The 14,970-nt window shown below is 41.5% G+C and overlaps 1 protein-coding gene across 2 annotated transcripts in view; it reads right to left on the bottom strand.

Annotated features, from left to right (window-relative positions):
• Positions 1 to 3,548, bottom strand: part of PDS5A (PDS5 cohesin associated factor A) — a 78,051-nt gene extending 74,503 nt beyond the window's left edge. Inside the window, exons 1-2 of one of the 2 annotated variants that reach the window (XM_077177602.1) lie at positions 3,304 to 3,548; positions 2,352 to 2,522 (exon numbers count right to left, since the gene is read on the bottom strand). In XM_077177602.1, the coding sequence (XP_077033717.1) occupies positions 2,352 to 2,522; positions 3,304 to 3,330 (198 nt within the window). In that variant the 5' untranslated portion in view covers positions 3,331 to 3,548. The remainder of the gene's footprint in view (positions 1 to 2,351; positions 2,523 to 3,303) is intronic. The other variant, XM_054633097.2, reaches the window with a different exon arrangement.
• Between the last annotated feature and the right edge of the window lie 11,422 nt (positions 3,549 to 14,970).

Here is a 14,970-nt window from a genome sequence, read left to right as displayed (position 1 = left end):
ATCTGGCCTACATTTTATTACCCACAACGCCAAGCAGAAGGAGGGAATGGATATAAAAACATTCTTTTTAAAAGTCCTTGGCACAAAAGCTGCTGCTCAGGCACTCTGGGACAGGTGCCCAGAATGTCTCAAGTTCCAATAATAAGAAAAGCTTTCATTAGAAGAAGAGGTCTGGACACAAAAATACAGATACAATACCAGAAAACTTGCTAATAAGGACACAGATTTGTAACCAGTTAAGTTGACCATGACTTCAACAAGCTAAAAGAACAAAAATTTGCAGGAACTGGTCCACATCCTGGTGGCCAAAACTCTGAGTTGCACATTTTCTGTAAGAAACACCTTCTGTAAGAGCATCTTTGGCTGATGCATGGCCAAGAAGACAAAAAACCTACAGTTTCAAGAACTGATTCATGCCTGAGTTGGTACATTCTGTTAAAGCTGGCTTTTATCATTAAGTCACATTTGAAGTTCTGGAAAGTTATCTTTTGAAGAAAACTTGAAAAGATTTAACAAAACTTTTTCAAGCATTTCTATCCCAAGCACAGCAACATCATAATATTCCACGTACCAAAATTAATTTGCTTTTATAAATTAAGTTGATATAAAGAAGCTCTGACTTCATCATAAAGAACATACACATTATACAAAAGCATAAAGAAAAATATACTTGTTGGTTTAGTCCTAGAATGTACAGTACTTCCCATTTTCTTGATGCTTCAGTAAAGCCCATACCTGACAAAAAAAAATTCCTCTAACTCAGATTAAACAGTACCAATACAGTAAGAAAAAACTTTCTCTGTCATTTCAGACAGAAAAAAAATTCAGTAGGTGCAGTAGCAAAGTATTTGTTTACATTTGAAGTTACTCTCAAATTTTTTGGCTGTCTGAATTTTGTAACAATAATTCATTAAAAAACAACAGAAAAAAAGTCTGCTCTTAGCCTGGAAATTATGTCTAATACACACACACACACGTGAATTCAGTAAAACATGTATACATGATTTTGAAGTTCCATTATTCCTATTATATAGGAATGACATGGTTCACCATTCCAAGTCCACCAACTGGGACAAAATAAAACACCTGTTTCAGGGATCAGCTCAAAACTGCATTCCTCTACATTCCACAGACTTTAATCTGAGGTATCTGTCTAAATAGTCACAACTCTAGTATCCTCTCCTGTAACTGGCACTATTCCACTGCAGTTCTGAAAATACTAGGCCAAACTTGTCCATTCCATAATTTTCAAAACTGTAAATGGACAACAAGGCTCATTTTCAAAAAAAGAACAGTGATAGGTGCCTTGCTGCTTAAAAAAACAAAGCACAAAGCCTATGTTCTCCTCACATTTATAGCTAAGAAAACTTTTCAATGTACTAGCTGACCAGCCCAGACCGTGATTTCTATTTTTCAGTCTTTGTAGAGTCACTGCTGTCATAGGAAACAGATCATCAGATGATAGAGTATTACCAATCTCTAAAAATTATTACTCCACCCTGGGCATAGGACCAAATCCTAGGTTACAAAAACCTTTGGTCCAAAGACCATGGTGTTAACAAACGAGCTGTGTCAATATTTGATCAATGCTCAACTTAATTCTCTATTTTCAGCATGGACTTAAGAAATAATCCTACTGTAGCACAGTAGCATTTTTTTTCCAGTGGAAGAAGGGATTAATAAAGTAAAAAAGAGGCAAGACTCGCACTCCCTCAGATGCTGTCAAACAGCAGAGAAGATGCTTTTCTAACAATCCCTTTTGCTCAAGAAAATTTAGCAATTTTGTCAATTATACTAAATAGGAAAAAAACAGTGTGCATTACACTAAGTTAAAAAATCTGAGGGAGGTTTTACATTTGAAACTATTTCAAAATTCCATCCATAAACTCCAGAAATTAAGCTCTGTTTTTGGCAAACAGTGTGATCTTTTCAATCAAAATTACCCTTACGTAGGCCTACTTGCTTCCTCCACTCAACTATACTTTCTTCAAATGCCGGAACCCAAAACACCACCTGGCTTGCCAAAAAATTTTGCTAGCATATCCTGTAATTATTACTTGTGATTCCACTTCAGACCTCTCCTCTAAACTGTGGATATGTTTCATGTACAAATTAGCAGTTAATGTACCAATTCCAGCATTGAGAGAACTCACAAGACAACAGTAATGAATTACAAAAAATGGGGAAAATGGGTCCTCCACTTTTAAGGAAAAGCAATGAAGTCATATTCCCTTAAAGGTCTGCAGGCAGGAAGGACAACAAAACTCTGGCAGTTCTCCATTCCAGTGATAAAATGTCTACCTTAACAAGTAAAAGTTTCAGGGAGGGGGGTGGTGGTCAGAATTGCTCACCTTTAACCGTTTAACCACCTCATCGTTGGTAATTTTGTCCGTAATCTCCTTCACTCCAGGAGGATAGTAGATGATTTTACCGTCGGCAGCAGGTTTTGGTTGGGTAGCAGGGAAGTCCATCCTGGCGCTGCTGGTTATAAACTTTCCTTCTCCACAGTCCTCTACCGGCCTCTATCGGTCAGAAAACAAAAGTTCAGCAGAATAGAAACGACTTTCTAACCCTCTTTTTCCATTCCTCACCCTCAATTCGCTGAAGGCCCCGGCTATCGCCCCGCCGGCCGCGCCCCCCAGCGCTGTCCCCGCCGCATCCCGGCGGGAGCGAGGCTGGGCCCGCCGCCGCTCCCCGCGACTCGGGCCTCCCCGCTCCCCTCCGGCGCCTCCTTTCATTGCGGGGCTGCTCCAGCCCAACACTGTTAGTTCGCAGCCGACGGTTTTACAATGAAATTTGGGGCCCAATCGAAGGATACCCCGCGGCCGAGGGCCCCTTACGGCCCGGGGGGTGGGCCGGGGACGCCGTTCCGGCCCCAGGGGGTGGTTCGGAGCCGGCACACCGGTCCCGGAGCCGGGAGACGAGGCCTAAACAGTTAGGCCTCAAAACTATCGGGAGGCAGAGAAGCCAACAGGAGAGGGGGAGGGAGGGAGGGAGGCGGCGGCGAGCGCAAACAAAACCCCCCCGCGACCCCCCCATTCCCTCAGAGCCCCCCACCCGCCCTCCCGCGCCTCCAGGAGCCCCCCCGGGAAGGGGGCCCGGCCACTCGCCACTTTCCATTTGTTCCCGCAACTTCATGTCCCCTCAGCCCTCGCCCCGCACCCCCCCCACCCGCCCCGCCGCCCCGCATTCGGCCGGGCCCACAAAGAGCCCCCTGCAGCCCCGGCTCCGCGCACACACCCCCGCGGCCGTGGGGAGCGGGGAGCGAGCACGGGGGGAAGCGGGACCCGGAGCCGCCTTTACCTCATGCAGCTCCGGAAGGTGCAGCATTGAGCAGCCTCCGTGCCGGGTGGTGCTCGCCGCTCCGCCGCCACCCCGCCGGCCGCTGCCCTGGGCGCTCCCGCCGCCTCCTGCTCCGCGGCGCGGTAGCTCCTGCTCGGGAGCGCTGGCTGGGGGAGGGGGAGCGGCTCGGTGGCGGCAGCAGCGGCGGCGGCGGCGGCCGGGAGAGGGGGAGGCTCGGGCGGAGCGTGCGCCGCGGGGACCCAGCGCCGCTCTCCGCCCGCCCAGGGAAGCGCAGCCCGGGAGGAGCCTCCGCGCCGCCCCCGCCCCTTCCCGCCCGCGGCCGGCGGCGACGCCCCGCCAGGAGCCCCCAGCCCCCGCCCCGGGCAGAGGGCGAGGCCGCCCAGTGGGTGCCGGGCAGCGCGCGGACCCCCGCGCAGGGTGCCGGGCAGTGCCGGGCGCGGGCAGCGCAGCGCTGCCTCAGCTTGGCGCCTAAAGCCCCGGAGCGGCCGGGCCGGGCAGGCTCCGCCGGGGCGGCGAGGGCACGGCTGGCGCCGAGCGGCGATGCCCGGCTGCTGGCAGTGTCAGCGAGCGAGGCTGCGGGGTCCTGGCTGCAGGGCGGGAAGGCGAGAGTTACTTTGCTGCTTCCTTACGGAGCCCGGGCCGCTCATGGCTGCGCGGGCTCGTCTGGCCGGTCCCTCAGGCATCTGGGGCCTGGTCAGCGCGATGGAGAAGACAGTGTGGGGAAACGGCGTGCGGGGCGGCACGGAGAGTGCGGAGGCAGGCGAGAGTGAGCAGTCCTTCTTCAGGCAGATGAGGGGAAAGAGAGTATCCACACTTTGGTTATAAATCTTAAGGAGAAACTTGAATATGCAGACCAAAGGAGCCCTCACCAGCCAACTCAGGAAATCCTTCTGTGCAAAATGTCTTTGTAATTTAATATTCATATTGCCAAGGGATGGGATATGTCTGGAAAGTCAATAGCAAAGTGGGATAAATCTGTCTGTTTTGAATCTGCAGTATGTACCCTGTCTGAAGTGTAGGTGGCTATGAAATGTTTTCTAGATGCCCGTACTGTTCAAAGAAGGTATGTGACAGCTGAAAGATGACTTCTAGCTGATCAAGACTAATTTCAGATCTTCAGCTGCTTATTTTTTTTATTCAAACCAGCTAAAAGTATTATTTTTCTTTATTTTGGAAATCTCTAATGCATTTTCTTCAGAGCAAATTGAAGGTAGGAGGTCAGGACTATCTCCACGGAGGGATGTTTCTCTCCATGGGGGTTGCACAGGTACGACAGGAGCCCAGCCAGGCACAGCAGGGTGGGCTAGCACAGCCCAGCAGTGGCGAAGGACAGATGCAGGAGGGTGAAGGGGTGGGAGAGGATGGGAAAGGGGTAAGTAAGTAAGAATATGGTGAAGCATGCCAAATTCCAGCTTTACAAGGTGCTGGTGGAAAATGTACAGACTGAGAAGCTTTTTGGAATGTCAGGTGTAATAGCATGTGGGTAGGAAATTGCTCTTCTATATTTACGTTCCTTGTCTCCCTGCAGTGTTGTCCTAGGGGAGTTAAAGCCTTGAATGTCCACAGCCTCTATGAAACCAGCTTAGAAGGATTATAGTGAAAGTGACTGAGAGTTGCAATGAACACTTGGAGAATCTGACACTGATTTTGAAATTTAGAAGGATGTCATGAGACCAGGCATTTAAATCTGGCTGTGAATCCAGACTTAAATGAAATTAGTCTCTCCAAGCTTAAGGATCAATGGATTTAGGCATTCACAATAGACAGGTGACCCTAAGGTTGTACTGATTTTAGTAAATAAATAAAGCCAAAGCATGTCATCTTTTTTCTGAATCTAAACTAAAGGGGCCATTTAGATTTGCCTTAACATGTAACAACTCAGACTAGCTATCAACTTTAATTTGTTGTCAATCAAATAAGAGGTACTGTCAGAACTTTTATACATTGAACATATTTGGGTCTTCTATCCTTAAATTTGTTACATAAGGTACTTCCTTCTCCAATCAAGTTACTAATATAAACCATTTGTTGTAGGTTCCTTATTTTTATACACTTCTTTTAGCAGAATAAATTAGAAAGAAATCCCAGAAGAACATTCTGTAACTAAATAAAGTATATATGAAAAACCTATATGAGCTTGTTTCAGTTTATATAGAAAAAGACAGAATCTAAGTCAGTAAAAATAATGGAAGAAATAAGTTTAAAGAGTCCATTGCTAAGGTTTTTTTCATGAACCCAACATAGAGCTAGAAAGACATTAGGCAGACTTCTCCTTGGGCAGAATTGAAGTACTACAGGTTTTGCATTCCAGAAATTATAGCTAGGTCTCTGAACTTCATGGATCTTAATATTTGTTTTCAAATATTCTTTAGCTGATATTGAAAAGCACTGTTTTATGTATATCGTTAGTGTGATCTACAATATCATAACTTCTTGTTGTAATCTTGTAGTCACAAGATTTTTTTTTTCACAAACTGACACCATCTTTATTTAGAATTGTTTATTCAGTGGGTTGTGAAGTAGGACTAAGAACATAATGGTCAAGGGCTACTCTCCCACAACTTGCTTTTAATCTAAGTTAAAGACAGACACAGTGCAAAGCCTCTAGTATGCACTTCTAATTGCTTTTATTTTTCATCAAAGAATAAGATAAAGTCTTGCATTGTAAGAAATACGTACATTGAAGGTTGTTGTCATCTTATTGCAAAGCTCCCATACCTTCTTGGTGATTTCTCATGGGCAGCTCCTCACAGCACCGACCCCTTCTTCTTCTTCCCAGCACAGCCAACAAACTCCAACTCTCTCCTCACCTACCTAACCCACTCTTTTGTAGCACTTGTCTTCTTATTGGACACAGCTGTGGCCTATTAAGGGCAGGGCTGTTCCTAATATTTGGTGATTAGTACAGCTGCAACTCCTCAGGTGTGAGACTACCTTCTGCACTGTCTTAATTTTCTTACATTCTATGCCCCCACAGAAGGTAGCATGTAGTTAGACAAGGCAATTCAAAGATTTGACTAGAGAGTTGACTAGAGCCAAGCAAGGTTTGCTCATTCAATTAAAATTCATTTTACAATGAAATTTGAAATTTCAATTTATGCAAGTTCTTTGTGAATCCCCACACTGAAGTACTCTTGGTTGTGGACCAAGACCTCTCTGTCTTCTTGCAGATTTCAGATAAATAGTGACATTAGAATAACACAGAAAGTCTTGAAAGGCATCAGTGTAAGGTTGACTATCGAGCAGTTCACACAAGATTCCTGCTTTTATGGGTAATGAGTGATTAGTCAGCAGTATGTTAGCCAGATATGTAGTGTTTTGAGTGAGTCTTGAACAAATCATATTAGCAAAGTGGCTGAGAGGAGTAGGTGCAAATTCTGTAATCGTGGGCTTATTAGGCAATGGCTCTATCTTTTCTCAGAAGAGAAGCAGTGGGATTTGTACTTCTGCACCATTTGAAATTCTAAAGGGCTAAAACAGAGCATGTAGTTCTGGTATCACACCCAATTAAGGGACGTATGAATGAACACTTAACTGCCAATTAGCTTGAATATATGCATGGCATTTTCAGAATGTAAAAGCATAAAAGCTTCAGATAATCTGACCTGTGGTACTCCTTAATTTGAATAGTCCTAAAATCTGCTCTTATCAGATACAATTACAGCTGCTAGTGTCTGGTTTGTTGCTTTTGCTTGTTTGACCTTCACCCTTCTAATTTCAGCAAGCAGTTGAGATCTGACTTGGACTGTGCTTGTACAGCTGTAGCCAGGTTCACATGATCCCTTGGGTTTTACTGGATGGCTCTGTCTAATAATATGACTGAGTCCTTTAGTCTTTACCCAGATTTTACTGTTTGCATCATAATTTTATTACCTTCACTCACTTTACTTTTATTGGAATGTATTTGCTCCGATCTGCTCTCGTTTGTTTTGATTGTATTTTAGACTACGTTTGCAAGTGTTATTCATAAACAAACTGAAATAAAGGGTGCCAAACACCTCTGGGGCAACCTTGTGAGTTGCTTCTTTCTTTGTATTGTGATAGGACAGGTTCAAGGAAAGGATCAAGAAAGGAAAAATGTGTTTTTACTGGTAGGGAAAATAATGCAGCACAGAGTTTTCAGAACAAAACACTTTTTGGGTGAAACAGAAGAGAGTACGGGGTGATTACTTCAAGCACAGAAAATCCTTTAATTCATGTTGATTAAATTAAACTATGCTCACATGTTTCCAGGAACTGCTTAGTGGTTCTCCTCAGGTCTTTATGAATACAGTAAACACGGATAGTAACAATGACTAAGAAGTAAACAGGGACATTAAGACATGACACTGTGTTGTGAACTGCAATAAGTAATATCTGTCATTGCAGTATAACATATCTTTGATAACACCACCGAATTGTTTTAACTACCTATTTTTATTATTGATATGCTGTAAATTGAGGTGGGTCAGAGGTGAGTTTCTTGACAATGTGCATTGCTATAATGAAAAAGCTCCAAAAGGTGTTCCATTCCAGGGCGTATTTACAGTGAAATTAGTCTTAGAATAGCCCAGGAAGTGAGCTTTGTTAGAAAACCAGGGACTTGTGTATCTCCCATTTTCTACATAGACAAGATAAAAATCTCTAGAAGGGGGCAGGAGGACTTATGTGTATTATATTATAAAGACAAATCAAATGGAGACACAAAGTGCTCCTGCGGAAGAGTCCCGCAGCTCACTGAGTCTTCATTGAGTAGTACCAGTTCTGAATAAAGGGAAGGACCAAATACTGTATGGATGATAAACTCTTTTAAAACTGATCCCTAGCCATGATTTGTCTAAATGTTATTTTTGCTCTGGTTTTGGTAAGGAAGGCTTCTCCATTTGCTGCCTAAAAATGTCTTTATTATGAATCATGCTTGGAAATAGGGCAGTTATCATAGAATTATAGAATAGCTAGGTTAGAAAGGGACTTTAAAGGTCATCTGGTCAGTCCAGCCCTCCTGCAGTAACCAGGGACATCTCCAACTAGATCAGGTTGCTCCAAGCCCTGTCCAGAGTGACCTTGAATGTTACCATGTATGAGACATTCATAACCTTTCTGAGCAACCTGTTCCAGTGTTTCAGCACCCTCCTGGTAAAAAATATTTTCCTTATATCTAGACTAAATCTACACTCTTTTGGTTTAAAACCATCACCCCCTGTCTTATCACAACAGGTTCTGCTAAAAAGTCTGTCACCATAATTCTTTTAAGTCCCCTTTAGGTACTGGAAGGCTGTTACAAGGTTACCCTGGAGTCTTTCAGGCTGACTAACCCCAGCTCTCTCAGCCTTTCTTCACATGAAAGATGCTCCAGCCCTCTGATCATCATCATGGCCCTTCTCTGGACCAGTTCAAGAGATCTGTGTCCTTCCTGTGCTGGAACCCCAGAGCTGGCTGCAGCCCTGCAGGTGGGGTCTCACCAGAGCAGAGCAGAGCAGAGGGGCAGAATCCCCTCCCTCCCCTGCTGCCCATGGGGCTCTGGATGCAGCCCAGGACACCTTTGGCTCTCTGGGCTGGGAGTGCCCATGGCTGGGTCATGTCCAGCCTCTCATCCACCAGCATCACCAAATGGTTTTTGCACAGGGCTGCTCTTGATTTGTTCGTTCCCCAGCATATACATACACACACACACGCATGCACACATATACATATATATATATGATATATATATCATACATTATATATATATATATCAAGACTATATATTCATTCAGAAATGGTGAAGATTGTCACTGTTCATAACATTTAAGCTATTGTGAAAAAGTATATATTTATGAATACATTTTTAATTTACAAACCACTCTATTGACAGAATGATTGTGCTTCTTTCATTTGCTTGCAAGTAAAGTAAAATCAATTTATTGGCACCTGCAGATTGGTGATTTCACAGGAGAATTTTTAGAAGCCTCCATGATCTATTGCTAGTTTTGAACATTCAGAAACTGAAGTTACAGCAGCCTACTGCATGTCATCTATCCACCTCCTTTCTAGCTGCTCTCAATTATGATGACTTGTCACCATTCACTCCATAATTACATTCTCAAGGTTATTTCCATCTCTGCTCCTGATGTGTCCAAAGCACATACATTTACACCTATTAATTTCTGACAACCAAGTCTACTGTTCTCCAATAATATATTTAATATGTGCATTTATCATCCCTTCTGTCCAGAAGATGTCTTTGCTTGCACCATATCGCAAAAGCTTCAATTTTCTTTGTCACAGTCAATAATTTCTCAAAAGTCACATTGATAAGTTGCTACAGCAAAAAATTAGGCATTTCACCAGTCAAATGTTTCTACTTCCATGGTAATTTTTTTCCAGGCTTTTATAAGGAAAGCCATGGATGGATCAACTATTCTTCAACATTTTCTAGTTTCTATTGGACAGGTTCTGGTTGGGTAAATTTGATCCCAGGTAAACTGAATTTATGAACAGTCTCTATAGCTAGACCACCTATAATGAAGCTAGCTAATACACAATTTTTATTAAGTAAGGTTATTTTATTTATGGCATACTCAAGAATACCCTGTATTTTTCACTAGCCTTTTATTGTCTTTCTAATACTTGGTGGACAACAGATGTGGTTGTGACAGTGCTATGTCATCAGCTGAAGGTCATTTCAAAGAAGTCCATTCAAACTCAACTTTTCCATTCAGTGAAGTATTTCTAAGATTTTTTTTTTTGTCCCAGCCAGGCTACAAGGAAATTTGCAGTTACCTTCATTTTAATAGTAGCACATGGTTCTTTATATTCACTTCATAATTTTTCAAATAACAAGGCAGATTTAGGGAAATTCTGGGTGTATGAGACTGCTTACAGGAAATACTACTGGGAAAATTGGGAACGTTTGGCAGTATATTTAGCCCATGGCAACTGTTTTCTGGAGGTAAAACAATGAGTTTCTCCCCCTGCCCCATTAAATAAGAACTGTCCTATGATCTATTAAAAAATGAGAACATGCGTGGTACTAACAAGTTCTGATTAAGAGGTTCTTTTGTGAAAAGCATTGATTGTATTTATGATGGTGCTGTTGCTAATTCTTCCAACAGATATAACGTCTGCTGCTCGCAGTAAAGAAAAGAATGATATGAAATTTTACAAATGAATATGAACTTGGAATTTACCATTATGGTAAAAGAAAGACGTTTGATGAATGGATGTGCAGCCTCAGAGCTGTGCTCTAATGACGGGGTCATTTCACATTGATGGATAGGTTATGTGGTGTATTCAGAGGCTTAAAAAAGGGTTGCATTTATCAAACACAGGCAAGCATCAAAGTGTGTGTGTGTATGACTGTGTGAGTAAGAGAATCATTATAGTTTGCCTTTGAACAAAGTCAGGAAATACATTGATCATATAGGTTTATGCACTAGGGGAGCAACTAATGATGATCCAGTCAATGTGTTCTGTGAATGGCTCAAGGGGATAATCATTAAAACATTACACCACTATGCCATTTTGGAACCTGAATATGAAACCTGGAATTTCAAACCCTCGTAAAGAACAATTTGCATTTGAATTTATGAAATAGAATTACTTCTTTGGTTTGTGCTGCTCTAGTCACTTCATCCTTACAATTCTACTTCAGTTAATGCACTGTATATTTGCATCCAGATCGTCAGCCAGCATGGCAGTAGCAGCACACTGACAACATAGTGATCCAGCAGCAGGGAATACTGAGTACCAGTGGAAGAAAATTTTCCTAAATTCAGGATATGTGGCAGCAGAGATGCTAAATAAGGTTATTTGAGCCAGTACTTGTGTGGGTGCTTGACAAAGCAGACATTGAATTGATGTCTGAAGAGAGCACAGAATTTCAAGTATTGAGTAGACAAAGCCAGAAGTAACCTAGACAAGGCATGAGTAAATAGAGAAATGAGAAAAGTATAGTCTTGACAAAAATGCTTAGTAATATAAAAACTGTGTTAATGACATACAGATTTTTAGCCAAAATTCTTGATGATGCAATATAAAAAAGTTCATGATGATGGAGTGGTCAATGAAGGTGATACTACTGCCAGCAGAGGGATTACTGTTTGTAAAGTAGACTGGTATGTATCCACTAAGAATTTCACCAGCATCTAATACCACTATTTATAGGCTATCTGAATTTGACAAGGCAGCTCATGTGTACTCTGTGTAATACACTATAACTACACTGTATCAAGCACATAAACACTTGCTTTCTTAAGTATATCTCTGTACTGTGCTTTTTATCTTCCAGACACTGCATACTTATACCTAATCATAGGGAAGCACTTGCTAAAATTTTTAACTTCCTTTATCTAAATCCTTTAATAAGCCAGAAAAAGACTTTTAGCCACCATGTGAAACATTTAAGTCACTATTTTAGATGTAGTTAGGTTTTGTTTATGAAATGCCATTGACCTATATTTAATCAATTTTTAAACCTTCAAGATCTGCTCAGCAGCCACCTCTAATCCAGAAGAAAACTGGAGGGAACCATGTTTTTCATCCATTTTCAGTATCATTCAGCTGCCTGGATGCACTATTAGGCATGAATTTTTCGATTTAAATGAAAAAACATGTTGACAAGTCTATCAGATTCTGAATAGAACAAGAACAGAATAATGTTACTTCTTAGGGAGGAAAGTAATAGATCCTTAAATCCCCTAAAGGAAGCTCCTTCATATAGCAGGTACAAAATAACACTAAAATAAGTGCACAAATGCTGACAAAATCTATGAGCAAAAAAACCCCCAAAGCCTCTATAGTTTCCCAAATTTAAGCAAACTTGCAGTACTATTTTTTCTGTCTTACCAACGCCTTATTTTGGTGTTTGTCTCTCTGTTCCTTTCTAAGAGATTTGTCCGTTGACCTGCTGCTGGGTGCAGGAAATGGGAACTCAGGAAAAGGTATGAATGAACAGGAGAAATGGAATGAGCAAAGATGAACACATGTAGTAGAAAATCTGCAGCTGGCTGGGCAGTAGGAGTTTCATGTGAGCAAACAAAAAATGCAGAGATAGAAGGTGAAATAAGTAGCGCTGAGTGAATTGTAAGTATCTTTTAAATATCATTTATCTGTAAGTACAATTTTAAGTACATTTATCTGTGAGTACAATTTTGCCAAATTCAAGATGAACGGGAGAAGCCAAATTCTAAGAACAACATAATTAAATGTTCTGTTATATATCTTAAAACCAGTCACACATACAGTTCTATTTACTTAATATAAAGGCTCCTTTCAATTTTGATTTTGGCTCTCCATATTTAACAGCCACTATAATAATCTCTTTGGAAACTAGCTGAACAAACTTGTGACAAGATTTTTAAAATCAGAGAATACTATTAAATTTCAATGTTAAAATGAAGATTGTTGTGGATTTCTTTTGCCCCCTGTTTACATATGAAGGGGAGTTTCAGGTCAACTAGGGAGCTACATCAAAATATATTGGGAGCTTTTATTTCTGTATGCAAATGTCCTGCTTGCTGTTCTGATGCTGCATGGTTAGTCTTCTTGCTGAGACCTGGGAAGAACATATGTATGATAGTGGCTGCAGTCACTAAAGCAGTGAACCTGACAGTGAAAATTTTGAAAAATAGATGAAACAAGCTTAAATTATGGAAATATTTGTTTTCTATTTCATCCCATTAATGGGTTTAAACATAATTTAGATACATTTACTTGTATGTGCCTTTTATAACTGCTGAATTTGAAAAGTACGTGTATAATCAGAAATAACTAGGAAAGTCCAAAAACATGTGTCTTTAAGAGTTGTCAGAGTCACAAACTGCATAATGCTGCTGAGGAAAATAATTACCAGCATGTATATGGATGTTGTGGTTTAACCCCAGCCAGCAACAAGTCTCATGCAGCTGCTCAATCATTCTCTCACAGCAAATGGGAAAGAGAATTGGACGGGTAAAAGTGAGAAAACTCATGGGTTGGGATAAAGACAGTTTACTAAGTAAAGCAAAAGCCTCACACATGAGCAAAGAAAAGGAATCCATCTACCACTTCCCATGGGCACGCAGGTGTTCAGCCATCCCTAGGAAATCAAGGCTTCACCATGTGTATTTGGGAAGTACAAACACCATCACTCAAAATGTGCCCCCCTTTCTTGTTCTTCCCCATGCTTTAAATACTGTATAGTCTGGAAAATCCCTTTGGCCAGCTGGGGTCAGCTGCTCCCCCTGTGTCCTTTCCCAACACCTTGTGCACCTCCAGCCTCCTCACAGAAGGTATCTTGACACTGTGTAAGGGCTGCTCAGCAGTAACAAAATCAGCTCTGCTGTATTATCAACCCTGCTTTCAGCACAAATCCAAAACACAGCCCCATACCAGCCACTGTAGAGAAAATTAACTCTACCCCACCCAAACCCAACACAATGGATGAGGGGGAAATTGGCAATTTGTTCTGCTGAATGTGTAACATACAGTACACCTTTTCCTTTTCTACTCTTCTACCGTGTAGTATATTTAATTTTTTTTTTTTGTACATAGAAAGTATGCAAGTTCATAATAAAAACTGAGACAAAGACAAAACTCTCATTGAAGTTTTAAGGTATACATTTTAGTCTCCTAACCATCACCACTGTACAGAAGAAGAAATGCCCAACTCAGAAATTGAAGAACTACACAGAAAATATGAACTACTCCTCTTTCAATGTTCTTTTAAGTTAGCTTGTTCATTCTTCCAGGTCTTGGGGAATGTAATCAGAGGAATAAAGCAGTTGAAAGAGTTCAGTGTTTGATAATCTCTTTGAAAAAAGCTTAAACATGTTTTCATGCTGGTTGTATCAACTGTTTTTGTTTGGGGTTGGTTTGTTTGTTTGACTGGGTTTTTAATAAGTTGTCCATTACAGATGGGCCCAGATCCAAATGACACCACTTCTGCTCCATCCTGAATTGTGTGTATCAGGTTGCAGATACCAATCTGAATGTCATAACCTAGAGCAGGGTGGAGTGGAGCTTGTCTTAAGATATGATTCCCTCATTCTTTCAACTTGGAATTGTCATGATTTTGACAGGTACAAGCTAACTAATTTTTGCCTAGTCCTTAAATAAACTGGAAACTGTAGACTGTCCTGTTAGAAGGAGCAACTGTCCTTTTATGTCGCTGAAACTGTAAGATAGCCTGTGGCTTTCTAAATTTGAGTTTCTTTTGTTGCTGGTGTTATTCACTGGGAAAGAATGTGGCCCCGTTTCCAGTGAGAGAGGGTATGAAATGTTAAAAAATAGAAGTGATGGGGGGATTTTAAAGGGACTAAAAAAAAAACCCAAAGAGGTCAGAATTTACAGGAAAGCAAAAGAAGGCCTTCCCCATTCAGCAACACCCAAACAGCTATCTGTTCATTTCCTAGCTAAATAATTAGATTCTATCATGTGACAGTTACAAAGAGGCACATAATAAACAAAGAATTTTCTTTAAAAATGGTAGTCTACACAGCTGTTTTTAAATGCACATCACTGACTTGCTGCTCCCTTCCCCCATCTCCTTGGCTTCTTGTTTCAGCATAAGACATCTGGCATACAAGTTATTCAAATTCAGAAACTAGTTACTGAAATCTAATTAATAAATAAGTGCTAGTGGTTTTAGACCATAACAAGTTCCCTAATTCATTTTTACAAGCAGTTGGAGTAATCCACAGATGTTTGTAGCAGATGTCAAGCACAAGG

The sequence above is a fragment of the Agelaius phoeniceus genome, chromosome 4, assembly GCF_051311805.1.
Source record: "Agelaius phoeniceus isolate bAgePho1 chromosome 4, bAgePho1.hap1, whole genome shotgun sequence".
Taxonomy (NCBI): Eukaryota; Metazoa; Chordata; class Aves; order Passeriformes; family Icteridae; genus Agelaius; species Agelaius phoeniceus.
This window is presented reverse-complemented; position numbering and strand designations above follow the sequence as displayed.